Source organism: Zootoca vivipara, chromosome 4 (assembly GCF_965207765.1).
Source record: "Zootoca vivipara chromosome 4, rZooViv2.hap1.1, whole genome shotgun sequence".
Taxonomy (NCBI): Eukaryota; Metazoa; Chordata; class Lepidosauria; order Squamata; family Lacertidae; genus Zootoca; species Zootoca vivipara.
Genome location: NC_142587.1, coordinates 95692924 through 95707412, shown reverse-complemented (window position 1 = coordinate 95707412; position 14489 = coordinate 95692924). Strand labels below are relative to the sequence as shown.

General features: G+C 49.5%; 1 protein-coding gene across 1 annotated transcript in view; it reads right to left on the bottom strand.

The window, feature by feature from the left end:
* Positions 1 to 14489, bottom strand: part of LOC118085093 (retinal guanylyl cyclase 2-like) — a 48724-nt gene that overhangs the window by 25414 nt on the left and 8821 nt on the right. The window contains exons 5-6 of the mRNA XM_088669004.1: positions 4643 to 4739; positions 3239 to 3370 (exon numbers count right to left, since the gene is read on the bottom strand). Of these exons, the coding sequence (XP_088525130.1) occupies positions 3239 to 3370; positions 4643 to 4739 (229 nt within the window). The remainder of the gene's footprint in view (positions 1 to 3238; positions 3371 to 4642; positions 4740 to 14489) is intronic.

Below are 14489 nucleotides of genomic sequence, written 5' to 3'. Positions count from 1 at the left end.
GCCACAGCAGAGGCTCAGACGATTGTGACGCACAGAGGGGCATTCAGAGTAAAGCGGCTGCAATTTGGCGTTAGCGTGGCACCAGGCATATTCCAGAATCTAATGGACTCTCTCCTTAAAGGGATTCCTGGTGTCACCCCCTTCTTCGATGATGTACTGATCGCCGGGCCCACACCAGAGGAATTTGAGGACCGCCTCCGCTCCGTCCTGCACCGTTTCCAGACGGCGGGCCTCAAGGTGAAGCGGGAAAAGTGTTTACTGGGAGTGCCGCAGGTGGACTTTCTGGGATTTAAGGTGGACGCAGAAGGGGTCCATCCAACCGGTGACAAGGTACGGGCCATTTGTGAGGCCCCAGCGCCCAAGAGCAAGCCCGAACTTCAGTCATTCTTGGGACTATTGAACTTTTACCATGCCTTCCTTCCCCATAAGGCAGCGGTAGCGGAGCCCCTACACAGACTCCTAGATAAAAGGGCCCCTTGGGTGTGGGGCCAGCGACAAAGGGCCGCATTCCAGGCAGTCAAGGACTTGCTCGTCTCGAACTTGGTCTTAGCACACTTCGACGAGAGGCTGCCAGTGGTGCTGGCATGCGACGCCTCTCCCTATGGCATCGGCGCTGTCCTGGGACACCAACTCCCGGATGGAAGAGAGGTGCCGGTGGCATACTTCTCCCAGACGCTTGCTGCAGCCGAACGAAACTACTCACAGATTGACAAGGAGGGTCTGGCAATCGTGAAGGGCGTAAAAAAATTCCATGATTTCTTGTACGGGCGGCCCTTTACCATAGTGACTGACCACAAGCCGTTGCTTGGCCTGTTTGCCCCTGAGAAGCAGACCCCCCAAGTGTTGTCTCCACGTGTCCTCAGGTGGTCAATTTTCCTTGCCGGCTACCAGTATGCACTAATCCACCGCCCTGGGAAGGCGATGGGCCACGCAGACGCCCTCAGCAGGCTACCACTACCAGAAACAGGCCCCGACCCAGCACCTGCGCAAGAGGTTATGACCCTGGAGCTGCTTCCCGACCGACCCATTCAGGCACAAGAAGTTGCGCACCATTCCACAAAAGATAGGGTCATCTCCCGGGTCCTGAACTGGGTGTGGCGAGGATGGCCCAGCAGCAGCCCCGGGCCAGAATTCGCTGGCTACACAAACCGCAAACACGAACTGTCGGCCCACAAGGGGTGCCTGTTATGGGGAAGCAGGGTTGTTGTTCCCCAGCCCCTCCGCAAAAGGGTCCTCACAGCCCTACATGAGACACACCCAGGGGTAGTGAGGATGAAGGCCCTTGCCAGGAGTTATGTGTGGTGGCCGGGGATTGACAGAGAGATAGAGGCCTGGGTCCAACACTGCCAGACCTGCCAAGAATCCCGCCCGGATCCCCCAAGGGCCCCAGTCCAGCCCTGGGAGTCCGCCCGACATCCATGGTCACGCTTGCACGTGGACTTCGCTGGCCCCTTCCAGGGAAAAACATTCTTCATAGTGGTGGATTCCTACACCAAATGGCTGGAGGTCGCACTGGTACCATCCACTTCTACGGCGGCAGCCATCCGGGTACTACGTAAGCTGTTTGCGACCCACGGGCTCCCTGACACCCTCGTCTCGGACAATGGAACCGCATTCACGTCAGAGGAGTTCCAGACCTTCACAGCGCAGAACGCCATCCGCCACATCCGCTCAGCACCATTCCACCCTGCTACCAATGGCCAAGCGGAGCGCATGGTGCGGACCACCAAGGACAGCCTCCGCCGCATGACACAAGGGGACTGGGAATACCGCCTTGCCACATTTCTTCTAGCACAGCACAGCACCCCAAGCACAACGACGGGCCGGAGCCCAGCTGAATTACTAATGGGCCGGCGCCTTGCAACTAGACTGGACCGACTTCACCCCGACAGAGCTCAGGATGAGGTAGTGGTGGGGAAAGGCAGGAACCCCCGGACATTTGTGGCCCAGGACCCAGTGTATGCAAAGAATTTTGGGGCAGGCCCAGCATGGGTACCCGCCACAGTCACCAAGGTGACCGGTCCCGTGTCGTACGAGGTACTAACGGAAGGGGGGCAATGTTGGCGCCGCCACTGCGACCAGCTACGGCAACGATTCCCAGGAGGAACCCGGGAGGAGAGCGGGACAGAGGGGTCCCAAGGGGACAGCAGGGCAGTGAGGCCTGTAGAGCGAGAGGGGTGGGCAGGGGAAGCAGAAGCAGTAGGCACAGAGGGGCGCCCCGAGGCTGGAAGGACACCGGAACCAGAGCTACAACCTAGTGGTTCAGTGGCGCCAGACCAGACAGCCCCGGCACAGCCAGCAGCCTCGGAACACGAGCCAGAACCAGAACCCCTGACCAAGGAACACCCCAGGCCACAACGCACACGGAGGCGGCCAGCAGACCTTGGGGACTACGAATGCAACTTCCCGGGCAGGACTGGAACTTAGAGGGGAGGGGTGTTATGTACTGAGCTGAATCCTAGAACAATAGGATTCAGAATCAGCGGGAGCTACCCAATCCAACTCCAGGTGGAAGTGAATCCGCAACCTGATTGGCCTGCTGGAGCAGCCAATCAGGCGGCTGGCAGAAGTGAATCTGCTACCTGATTGGCCTGTAGGAGCAGCCAATCAGGCTGCAGGCAGAAGTCAATCCACAATATAATTGGCCCACAGGTGTAGCCCTGAAGTAGCCAATCACGCAAGGCCCATTGTGTAAATAATGTATATAAGCAGATGGTTTTGGGAAAAGAGCCATTCGTCTTCTCTTCTCCTCCTTGATGACTATGAGCTGAATAAAGAGCATGAAATTCACTCTCGACTCCGAGTATATTTCAAAACCTATCCATTCTGAAGGAAATCAGCCCTGAGTGCTCACTGGAAGGACAGATCCTGAAGCTGAGGCTCCAATACTCATGAGAAGAGAAGACTCCCTGGAAAAGACCCTGATGCTGGGAAAGATGGAGGGCACTAGGAGAAGGGGACGACAGAGGGCGAGATGGTTGGACAGTGTTCTCGAAGCTACAAACAGGAGTTTGACCAAACTGCGGGTGGCAGTGCAAGACAGGAGTGCCTGGCGTGCTCTGGTCCATGGGGTCACGAAGAGTCGGACACGAATAAACGACTAAACAACAACAATGCATTTCTAGGGCCATTCTATGTCATTTTAAAAATGTGTCTTAATAGCATCACTTTGGGATCCTGATATACCCACCCCCTTAAAAATCCAACAATGACTAGTTTTAATCAGTGTTTTCACTACCTTGTATATTGCCACATTGGAGGATTCGTATGTCACAGTTGTGCTTTTCACCGACAAAGAATGTGTTGCAGATCTCAGACTTCGACCTTCCAAGTTGCTCTTAGAATCGCTCAGGCTATCCACTGCCAGTCTCTGTGAGTAGGAAACACAGCCAGGGATGAATCAAGCATCCTGCTTTTTCTGTGTCCAGGGCAGCTGTCTACCAGCTCCATCTGGTACGCAGGCTGAGACGCTACCTGCCCGTGAACTATCTTGCCAGAGTGGTGCATGCTCTGGTTATCTCCCGCTTGGACTACTGCAATGCGCTTTACGTGGGGCTACCTTTGAAGGGGACCCGGAAACTACAACTAATCCAGAATGCGGCAGTTAGACGGTGACTGGAAGCGGCCACCGAGACCACATAACACCGGTCTTGAAATATCTACATTGGCTCCCAGTACGTTTCCAGGCACAATTCCAAGTGTTGGTGCTGACCTTTAAAGCCCTAAATGGCCTTGGCCCAGTATACCTGAAGGAGTGTCTCTACCTCTATCGTTCAGCTCCGAGGGCCTTCTGGCGGTTCCCTCATTGTGAGAAGTGAGGTTACAGGGAACCAGGCATAGGGCCTTCTCGGTAGTGGCGCCTGCCCTGTGAAATGCCTTCCCACCAGATGTCAAGGAAATAAATGACCACCTGACTTTTAGAAGATATCTGAAGGCAGCCCTGCTGAGGGAAGCTTTTAATATTTGATGAATTACTGTATTTTAATATTTTGCTGGAAGCCACCCAGAGTGGTTGGGGAAACCCAGCCAGATGGGTTGGGTATAAATATATTATTATTATTATTATTATTATTATTATTATTATTATTATTATTACACTGAATATCTCGTTCAGGTTCAGTGTTGACACAATGGCAAGTCAATGTTTCTCCCACCTCAAAGTGTCATGATTTCCAGTGCAAACTGCCCATATGACACCACAATCTTCTCAGAATTGTTGGAGAAGCTGTGAAAAAAGGAGGCACTTTTTTCACATATGGTGGGACTGCCCCCAGATATTTTGACAATGGCTCATCAAGAATTGACCAATATACTCAGTTATCCCATTCCAACTTCACCACAGCTTTGTTTACTAAATCTATGGAACAATCAACCGAAATATTTCAGCTCTTGGGAACTCTTGCCATGGATGAGGGCAGCTGCCAAAAGTTCAATTGGTTCCAAGTGGAAAACCTTGCAGGATTTGCAAATTTTGCTTTGCTATAAAATTATGTGCAGTTAACATTTAGCTGAAAAGATAACTCGTGACAAGGAGCTCCTGTGACGGTGTAAGGAAAAATGGTGGGAGGAAACTCCTCCCCGTGAACAGATTTCACTTAGGTGCAAAGTCAGCGCCAGCTGTTGCACAGCTTGGATTGCCTACCATTCTGCTGAGTTTGGTGTTTACAAAAGTGAGGTCATCCAGAGTCAGCAGTAACTTCTTAGGCCCTTTGATGACTTGGCGGTAGAGGGCGCTGTGCCTGGAAAGGAGCCAGGAGAGCATCGTTATATTTTGTAACTATACAGATCATAGCAAATCGTGTCACCTTTACATGGGTCTGTTGGCAGTTGCGTGACGAGGCTGACCGAAATCCCCCAAATAACTCACAACAGACACATATTTTAGGTTTGGGTTTTTGGCATTGTTTTGGCCACAACTTTATTTAAATACAATTTAAATTGAGTGTTGGCTTAGGCTTTTGGTTAAACCATCTGCCCCCCCCCTCTTTGGAACGGGACCAATTTCCATCTGGGACAGGACCACCAATTCCATCTGACCACTTGGGCCAGGACAATCTCCATCTGTCCACTAGGGACAGGACCAGCTCCGACTTTCCCATGGGATTGGGGAAGTCAAGTAAACACCCCATGGGAAAGGAGGTAGCTGTGCCCAGGCATTCTCCCCTCTCGCCAGGAATGTTCCCCAAGGCTCAAACCATATCTGCAAGTTGCTGTCAGAGAAATAAGGGACAGGGCCGGAAATAGCAGACCGGAAGTAGCGCTGCCGTCATTTTGGAACTGGGCGGAGCATGCTCAGAAGTGACTTTTGATGCGGCTTTGCCCAGTTCCAAAATGGCCGCCGCGCCAGAAGTCGCACTGCAGCCATTTTGGAGCTGGGCAGAGCAGCATCAAAAGTTGCTTCTGAGCATGCTCCGCCCAGTTCCAAAATGTCCGCCGCGCCAGAATAAACCGGGGGGAAACAAAAAAATCCATTTTTTCAGCTAGGAACAGCTGGAAAAACGGGGATTTCCCAGGGAAAACGGGAGACTTGGCAGCTATGGCTCAAACTCTGTAATGGCCCTTCAGCCCCACCTATGGTGGGAATGTAAGGACTAGAGCCGAGAATCCCAGGATTCCTTTAACGGAATACTTCTATGTGGAGCAACGTTAGGAAGAGGGTAGGCATGTCGATGCCACACACCCCCTAAAACAAAATTAATTAACCAAAAGCCTAACCGCCAACCTAACAAGTTGTGACAGTTTGCTAAGCAGTAGGCAAAAACCAAGTGGCAAAAGCCAATCAGCCAAATGGCAAAATTCCTACTGGGCCCCTGAATACAGGCGACCCCGTGAGAGGCAAAGCAACGTCAGGCTAACACCTTCTTAAACACGCGGCGGGTGGGAGGGAGATTCAAAAACGCCAGCCAGAGTGGCCAATAACGAAAGGGACTGAGAATATATAGGGGCCCTTCTGTCAATCAACTGGACATTTGTTATTGTCACGCCCACCAGGCTATTCAGCCTGCCTCAGCCAGCCCTCCCCCAAACCAAAAGGACTTCTCCCAGCCCTTCCCCAACCCACATTCTGAACTTTTATAAGATAATGCGCTATGTCTGGTAGGCAGATGGCCCAGTCAAATTATGGAACCCTTTGAGTGAACAGAGTCTATAATTCAGGATAACTACCTTTGAGTTGGGGTTTGAGGTCTTTTTTTGGTGAAAAGCGGTACATAAATACTGGAAATAAATAAAGTAAGTAAATAAGTAAGTAAGGTCCGTATAGTTAAAGCTATGGTTTTCCCAGTAGTGTTGTATGGAAGTGAGAGCTGGACCATAAAGAAGGCTGATCGCCGAAGAATTGATGCTTTTGAATTATGGTGCTGGAGGAGACTCTTGAGAGTCCCATGGACTGCAAGAAGATCAAACCTCTCCATTCTGAAGGAAATCAGCCCTGAGTGCTCACTGGAAGGACAGATCCTGAAGCTGAGGCTCCAATACTCATGAGAAGAGAAGACTCCCTGGAAAAGACCCTGATGCTGGGAAAGATGGAGGGCACTAGGAGAAGGGGACGACAGAGGACGAGATGGTTGGACAGTGTTCTTGAAGCTACGAACATGAGTTTGACCAAACTGCGGGAGGCAGTGGAAGACAGGAGTGCCTGGCGTGCTATGGTCCATGGGGTCACGAAGAGTCGGACACAACTAAACGACTAAACCACAACAAGTAAGTGTCAGGAGTCCAGGTTCCCCACTTGATAACACAGTAAGCGTAGGTAATTAAAAAGGAGGGTATATTGCAAAAACAAACAGATAGCTCCTGATGGCTTCAACCAAGACTGCAGCATCATTACACAAGATGACCCTTCTGAAGACCTCTTCAGGCGATGACAGAAGATATTGAATTTACAACCCTTACATCTCTTGTTTTGCTTCCTATTTTGCCATTTCTGTACATTCCATAAGTTTTTGAATCCATTCCTCCTGTGCTGGGATTTCTGCTTCTTTCCATTTGGGGGCGAGTAACATTCTTGCCGCTGTAGTCGCGTGCATAAATAAGTTTCTATACAGTTTAGGTAGTTCTGTCCCTATAATTCCCAAAAGAAAGGCTTCGGGGTTTGTTTGTTTTTACAAAGGTTATTTTAAACATCATTTTCAATTCAATTCATGATAGATCATTTCCCATGGGAAATTGTATCCCATTCTGGGTAGTAGGTAAAACTCCTGGGTGGTTAAGTCCAGTCCAAGGCGACTCTGGGGTTATGGTGCTCATCCAGGGCCAGTGCTAGGGCTTTTTGCGCCCTAGGCAAAATCACCTTCTAGCGCCCCCCGGCACATGTGACATGCCCCACACACAATGCTGCTGACGACCCTGTGTCCCCTCCATAGGCGGGAGGAGCGCAAGCCAAAAGGAGAGCTCAGCGCCTTCCCGCCTATGGAGGGGACGCTGTGAGCTCCTCAGTGGCTGCAGTGAGCGAGCGGCGTCGGCAGCAGCAGCGCCCATATCTGAAGGATTCAGCTACGGGCGCTACTGCCGCTCACTTGCTGCAGCCGCTGAGCGTCACCTCCATAGGCGGGAGGGGCGCGAGCACATGCCGTGGGAGGGCGGCGGTGGCGCGGGGAGCGTCACCTCCATAGGCGGGAGGGGCGCGAGCACATGCCGTGGGAGGGCGGCGGTGGCGCGGGGATTTTGCGGGGCAGGCTGGTCAACGCCCCCTCCATTTACGCGCCCTAGGCGACTGCCTAGTCTGCCTAAATGGACGCACCGGCCCTGTGCTCATCTCGCTTTCAGGCTGAGGGAGCCGGCGTTTGTCCACATGCAGCTTTCTGGGTCATGTGGCCAGCAGGACTAAACCGCTTCTGGCGAACGAAAGCAGCTCATGGAAACACCATTTACCTTATCACCACAATAGTACTCTGGCGCTGGCCACAGGCAGGGAGAGGACAGGAAGGAGGCAGGTGAGCAAACAAGTGGAGGAGGGAGGGAAGGAAGGAAAGAAGCAAAAGAGTCCTGAGTTGAGGGAGCTTTTCCTTCCTTCCTTCCTTCCTTCCTTCCTTCCTTCCTTCCCTTCTCCACTTGTTTGCTCGCCTGCCTCCTTCCCGTCCTCTCCCTGCCTGCGGCCAGCGCCAGACACTGAATTTATTATTTCGGTCACAGACCAGTTCCAGCCCACATACAATATCAAGGAAGTCATAAAACGCAATAGGGATACATTTGAATTTGCAATTCGGTATAACAGGGACTATACAGATATAGCAACAGTTTAAAAATATATAAATTAAAACTTAGTCAGCAGCAGACACTGTTCTGTGGGGCTTTCGGCGTGGCACCTCCTCCTCAAAAGAGACCAGAGGAGACTCCCAAGTCGGCGGAGGGCGGCGGACCTGCTGCTGGGCGCCCCTGCTGGGAGTGTGCTGTGGCGCATGGCGCCACTCAGCCAAATGGAAAAGACAGCTCTGAGTACCTATTTATCTACTTGCACTTTGGCGTGCTTTCAAACTGCTAGGTTGGCAGGAGCTGGGACAGAGCAATGGGAGCTCACTCTGTCGCGGGGATTCGAACTGCTGACCTTCTGATCGGCAAGCCCAAGAGGCTCAGTGGGAGTGGCTGGCTCATAGGTACCTCATGTCATCATTCCAATTCATAAATCAAATCCAAAAGCCAGTGTAAGGGGGAGGGATTATAGAGAACCCCCCCCTCTCATCCGGAGCAGCCCGTCTCCAAGCAGTCATGAAAGCGCGGGGTCTGAAGGGGTGAGTCAGGAGACGGAGAAGGAGTTCCAGGGCTTTGGCAGCATTGGAGAGCCCCTGCTCCACAGGCAGGAAGAGAGAGAGGCGGGAAGGGTGGACAGGGAGAAGGCAGACCGTAGACCCTTCCCCCTGACACCGGTATTGAGGAGGAAGAGAAAGGGGAGGAGGTTCACTGTCCCGAGGCTTTTATGTTGGTCAAAGTCGCGAAAAGGGGCAGTGCCGGATTCTGATACGGAATGAGAAGACATGAAACCTACGGCTCACTACACTGTAAATAATGTGCACCAATAAAGACTTTTGAAAGACAAGTATGTGGAAGGTCGTTACTCAGGAGTAGTCTTAACAACCCTGACAGCCAGTTACCCATTTACATTACCCTGATCAATTTCACCTCCACCCATGGCTGATGAAGATATCTGGCTCATTCACTTGAGCAGGCTGCAAGGACCCGAATGAATGAACGTGGAGACGTCAGAAGGTCTTCGGACAGCTTTGGTCATCTTGATGCAGGTGGAAGGGTCATCCCTCCCATAAATCAGAAGGTGATTTCATGGTTCCCCAGAGAGCATTTGATCCGCATTGTATTGACTCTGGAAGCCAGCCTCTTTCTGGCATGCTGGCTGGACCACCCTCACTCTGAACAAGCACGCACCATTCTTGGGCCAAGAAGCAACAGCTGCAACAACAGCAACACCTTCTGCACACACACCCTACATTTCGTAACCATCACCGGGGGTGGCTGGACAAGGCGGGAGACCGTCTGGACCGCGATTTCCCAAGCTTCATGTAAAGGCGTATTTATGAACCAGAGGAGGAAGGGGTCAGAAGTTTGGGAAGAGGCACTAGATGCTGATGGGGAGAACGGGGTTTAGTGAGAGCCTGTGACAGGAAGCAGTTCAGACTTTGATGCTGAAATGGGGGTGGGGGGTCATAGGACTGCTGGAGAATCCTGGGAGCCTCTCTCTCCTGTTGGGACAAGCTCCCACACTCTGGTCTCCAAAAAATTACAAAGTAATGAGAAGGTCAGAGGTGCGCAGACACTGTTTGAAACTGCTTGGGAAACATCCAGGAGAGGAGGCGCCTTAGAAAAGGGTGGAAGGCAGAGACCTTCAGTCCTGGCAGCTGCTCCGGGGTGTGTGTGTGCTGAGACCACTAGGCTGAGTTGTATGTTCCTTGAATAAAGAGTTAATTTCATTGACAACGGAGATCTATTGACTTGTGACCGACTCCAGTGCTGACACCCCTGTTGTTGTTGTTGTTTAGTCGTGTCCGACTCTTCGTGACCCCATGGACCAGAGCACGCCAGGCACTCCTGTCTTGCACTGCCTCCCACAGTTTGGTCAAACTCATGTTCGTAGCTTCAAGAACACTGTCTAACCATCTCGTCCTCTGTCGTCCCCTTCTCCTAGTGCCCTCAATCTTTCCCAACATCAGGGTCTTTTCCAAGGATTCTTCTCTTCTCATGAGGTGGCCAAAGTATTGGAGCCTCAGCTTCAGGATCTGTCCTTCCAGTGAGCACTCAGGGCTGATTTCCTTCAGGATGGATAGGTTTGATCTTCTTGCAGTCCATGGGACTCTCAAGAGTCTCCTCCAGCACCATAATTCAAAAGCATCAATTCTTCGGCAATCAGCCTTCTTTATGGTCCACCTTCATGGATCAATGCCTTGTCGTGGCGAAGGGGCTCGAATAACTCAGAGAAGCTATGAGCTATGCCATGCAGGGCCACCCAAGATGGACAGGTCATAGTGGAGAGTTTTGACTAAACGTGATCCACCTGGAGAAGGAACTGGCAAGCCACTCCAGTATCCCTGCCAAGAAAACTCCATGGACAAAGACAACAGGCATATAAAAGCTGACACCCCTACCCTCTCCCAAAATAGTCCCTCAGAGAGGAGGCTGCCCATCTTGTCTCTGCATGATCCACTTCTTCCTTCCAATCAGCCTAGGAAGGGGAACTTCGTCATTCCTCCGTCATGGGTGCGACTAGGTCATTCAATCAACCCCAAAACCGGCTCTCTGTCACTCCCAAACCATTCATAGAATCATAGAATCATAGAGTTGGAAGAGACCACAAGGGCCATCCAGTCCAACCCCCTGCCAAGCAGGAAACACCATCAAAGCATTCCTGACAGATGGCTGTCAAGCCTCTGCTTAAAGACCTCCAAAGAAGGAGACTCCACCACACTCCTTGGCAGCAAATTCCACTGCCGAACAGCTCTTACTGTCAGGAAGTTCTTCCTAATGTTTAGGTGGAATTTTCTTTCTTGTAGTTTGAATCCGTTGCTCCGTGTCCGCTTCTCTGAAGCAGCAGAAAACAACCTTTCTCCCTCCTCTATATGACATCCTTTTATATATTTGAACATGGTTATCATATCACCCCTTAACCATTCATATTAGGCAGGCATGTCCACTGTATTACTTTTGGTGCAGCAGAACTATCCATGCTCAGAGAAGGTTGCCTGTCGCACCCCACCCTGAGTCTCCCTTCTTGGACTTGCCTCTGTCCAATCTGACTCTGCTGGGGGAAGTTAACTTGGCTGCATCGGGGGTGATTTTATCATTGAAGCACTCACAATGCACAGGCCCAGCTAAATTATCAGTCCGGGGGGGGGGGGGGATTAGAGGCTGTTGCATCTCAGCATGAATCACTGTTCAGTCCTCGTCTCCTTCACAAGCATATAATTAAAGCATTTCCCCCCCCCCTTAAATTGTACATTTTTGATGGAAACATTTGGATTCATTTAATATAAGTACAGTGTCTTTCAGGCAGATATTAATTGTTCCATCATCATCACCACAAACTACTTTGCAGTTGTTGTTTTTACAGTTGTATACAAATTTTGCGAAACAAATAAATTCTGAAATAAATAAAGCTCATCCCAAACCCCACTCCAAAAAAGGTGTTTGCTCTTCACATGGCACCAGCCTCGTCAGAGAGGGTGCCTCGGCATTTCCAGACAATTTCAATTCTTTGTTAAGCATTGGAGTGCCTCAGATCGTCCCTCCTGCCATAGCACAATGAGGCCAAATTTTGAAGCAAATCATGTAGGTGAAATTGGAAATCCCTGCCTGGGAGAAACACCCATGGGATTTTTGTGGGAAATACAGTGGTACCTTCATTCTCAAACAACACCTTGGTTCCCAAAAGCCAAAAATCTGGAAATAAGTGTTCCGGTTTTTGAACGTTTTTCAGAAGCCGAACATCTGATGTGGCTGTCGGCTATTGTTTCCGGGGTGCCTGCACCAATCAGAAGATGTTTTTGAACATTTCAGAAGTGAAACAGACGTCCAGAACAGATTAAGTTTGCACTTTTGATTCTGTTATTTATTTTGCGTTTTTGTTTCTGATGCCTTTTTGGTTCATTTGTTTTTGTGACTGTGTGGAACCCAGTTCAGCTACTGATTGATTGGTTGTGTGACTGCGGAAATGGATAAAAGCCCCCCATCCAAGCAATGACTATCATCAGTGCAGGTGAGAAAAAAGAATAATTTTTTATCGTCTGCAATACTGTCTTATTCATTTTATAGTACAGTGCATTGATTATTGCTTTCATTTTATGGATCAATGGTTTCGTTAGATAGTAAAATTCATGCAAAATCGCTGTTTTAGGTGTTGTTTTTAAAAGTCTGGAATGGATTAATCTGTTTATAGTACTTTCAATGGGAAAGCGCGCCTTGGTTTTGGAACGCCTTGGTTTTGGAACAGACTTCCGGAACAGATTAAGTTTGAGAACCAAGGTACCACTGTAAATCACAGTTTCAGTAAACCTGCCAAATTTGATCAGTCGGTGGCCCACACAACCCTGCTCAGATAAACTGATGCAGGCTGTTCAATCAAGCTGTGCTGTTGCTATCGCCTTTCTCACATAAGTTCTGGGATGCCTTGTTGGGAATCCAAGTTTGCCCCCCCAAACAAACAAACAAACAAACATCCTCTACAACAGCTTCCTCTACCCTGTGCCCTGCAGAGGCTTTTCTTCAGCTGGGAATGAAGACTTGTAACATCTGAAAGCCAGTGTGGTGTAGTGGTTAAGAGCGGTAGACTCGTAATCTGGGGAACCGGGTTCGCTTCCCCGCTCCTCCACATGCAGCTGCTGGGTGACCTTGGGCTAGTCAAACTTCTTTGAAGTCTCTCAGCCCCACCCACCTCACAGAGTGTTTGCTGTGGGGGAGGAAGGGAAAGGAGAATGTTAGCCACTTTGAGACTCCTTTGGGTAGTGATAAAGCGGGATATCAAATCCAAACTACTCTTCTTCTTCTTCTTCTTCTTCTTCTTCTTCTTCTTCTTCTTCTTCTTCTTCTTCTTCTTCTTCTTCTTCTTCTTCTTCTTCTTCTTCTTCTTCTTTGTACCTTACCTCCCAGGGATCTTCTACAAAAGTAGGGATTCGGATGGATGCCATAGTCCAGTTTTGGTCTCGAGCTGTTTTTGGACTACAAATCCTATCATCCCTGACCACTAGTCCTGCTAGCTAGGGATGATGGGAGTTGTAGTCCAAAACAAGCTGGAGACCCACGTTTGGGAAACCCTGCTGTAGTGTAACAACATCACCCTGGCCTAGACCATTTTAGGGTCAGTGCCAAACATTGCAAGTATGACGAACTGGCTCTGGGCGCTTGCTCACATTAATGTGTTAATGATTCAGCGCTATTATTTTTCTAAGCGCTAAACAGGAAATCAGTGAACTCCTGAATTGTCAGAGGATTTTGAACACCTGGCATGCCATAATTGCTCCACGCATAACACTTAGTTAGCACAATTTATTTCCCAAGGTTTGCAGTCATTAACCAATTAGACCTCCCAGTAACTCTCCCTTTGTGAGGCTGAAGGTTGTTGATGACACGTCGACAAAACGTGGAGCGGAATCCTGCCTATGGCTGGGTTGGAAGGAGCCCTGCAAGCCAAATGGAGCCTGAATAAACTCTGTACTAGAGTTTGTACCAAGTTTGTACCAAGCTGGATGTTCCATGCGGATATGGATGGCCAGTCAAAACTGAGAACCTGTTTTGCATCTGTTAAATTATGTAACATATGTTTTTATATTGTGATTTAATCTTGTGAATCGGCTAACCTGTGGTTATAGGGCTGTAGACTACTACAACTACAACTACAACTATTACTTATAATAATAAATGTACAAAGCCCTTGTTATTATTACAGTAATCATGCATGTATCTAGGGATGAGGATGAACTATCCCTAGGACAACTATCCCTCTCACCTCAGGCCACACCCCTCATTGGCTCTGATTCTGTTGTTACATAAGGATAATGATTAACACTTGCGAGCATGAAAGAGTTAACCTGAGCCCAGAGATCAGGTTGCAAGTGGGTGTGGCTTAGCAGGTTCTCAGCAGGCTCTGCCCCCCAATCTGTCTTTCTCTTTGTGTTTCCTGGAATAAGCAAAGAAGGAGACATGCAGTCAATGGCTCCCAGTTGCAGGAAAAACCAAGTGAATTGAATCTATCCAGAAGAGAGATTGTATAGCCTGCATCTTTGCTAACCCAAAGACTGTATGTGCTTTTTTTTGTAAGGAAACTAAGTAGTGTAAAAAAAAAAAGTCACTTGCAACCTTTTTCTTCTTTATTTACTGCCATCGGATGAAGACTTGTTTTTGGTAACTCTGTGAGTAAACATTCACTTACTTGCAAAGCTACGTGTCTGTGATTTATTCTAGCCTAAGTATTTTTGTGGGAAACATTTGTTTAAAGATGGTTGAGGGCAGATGTAAATCTAACCAGGTTTCCATGTACTTGGAGCAATTGC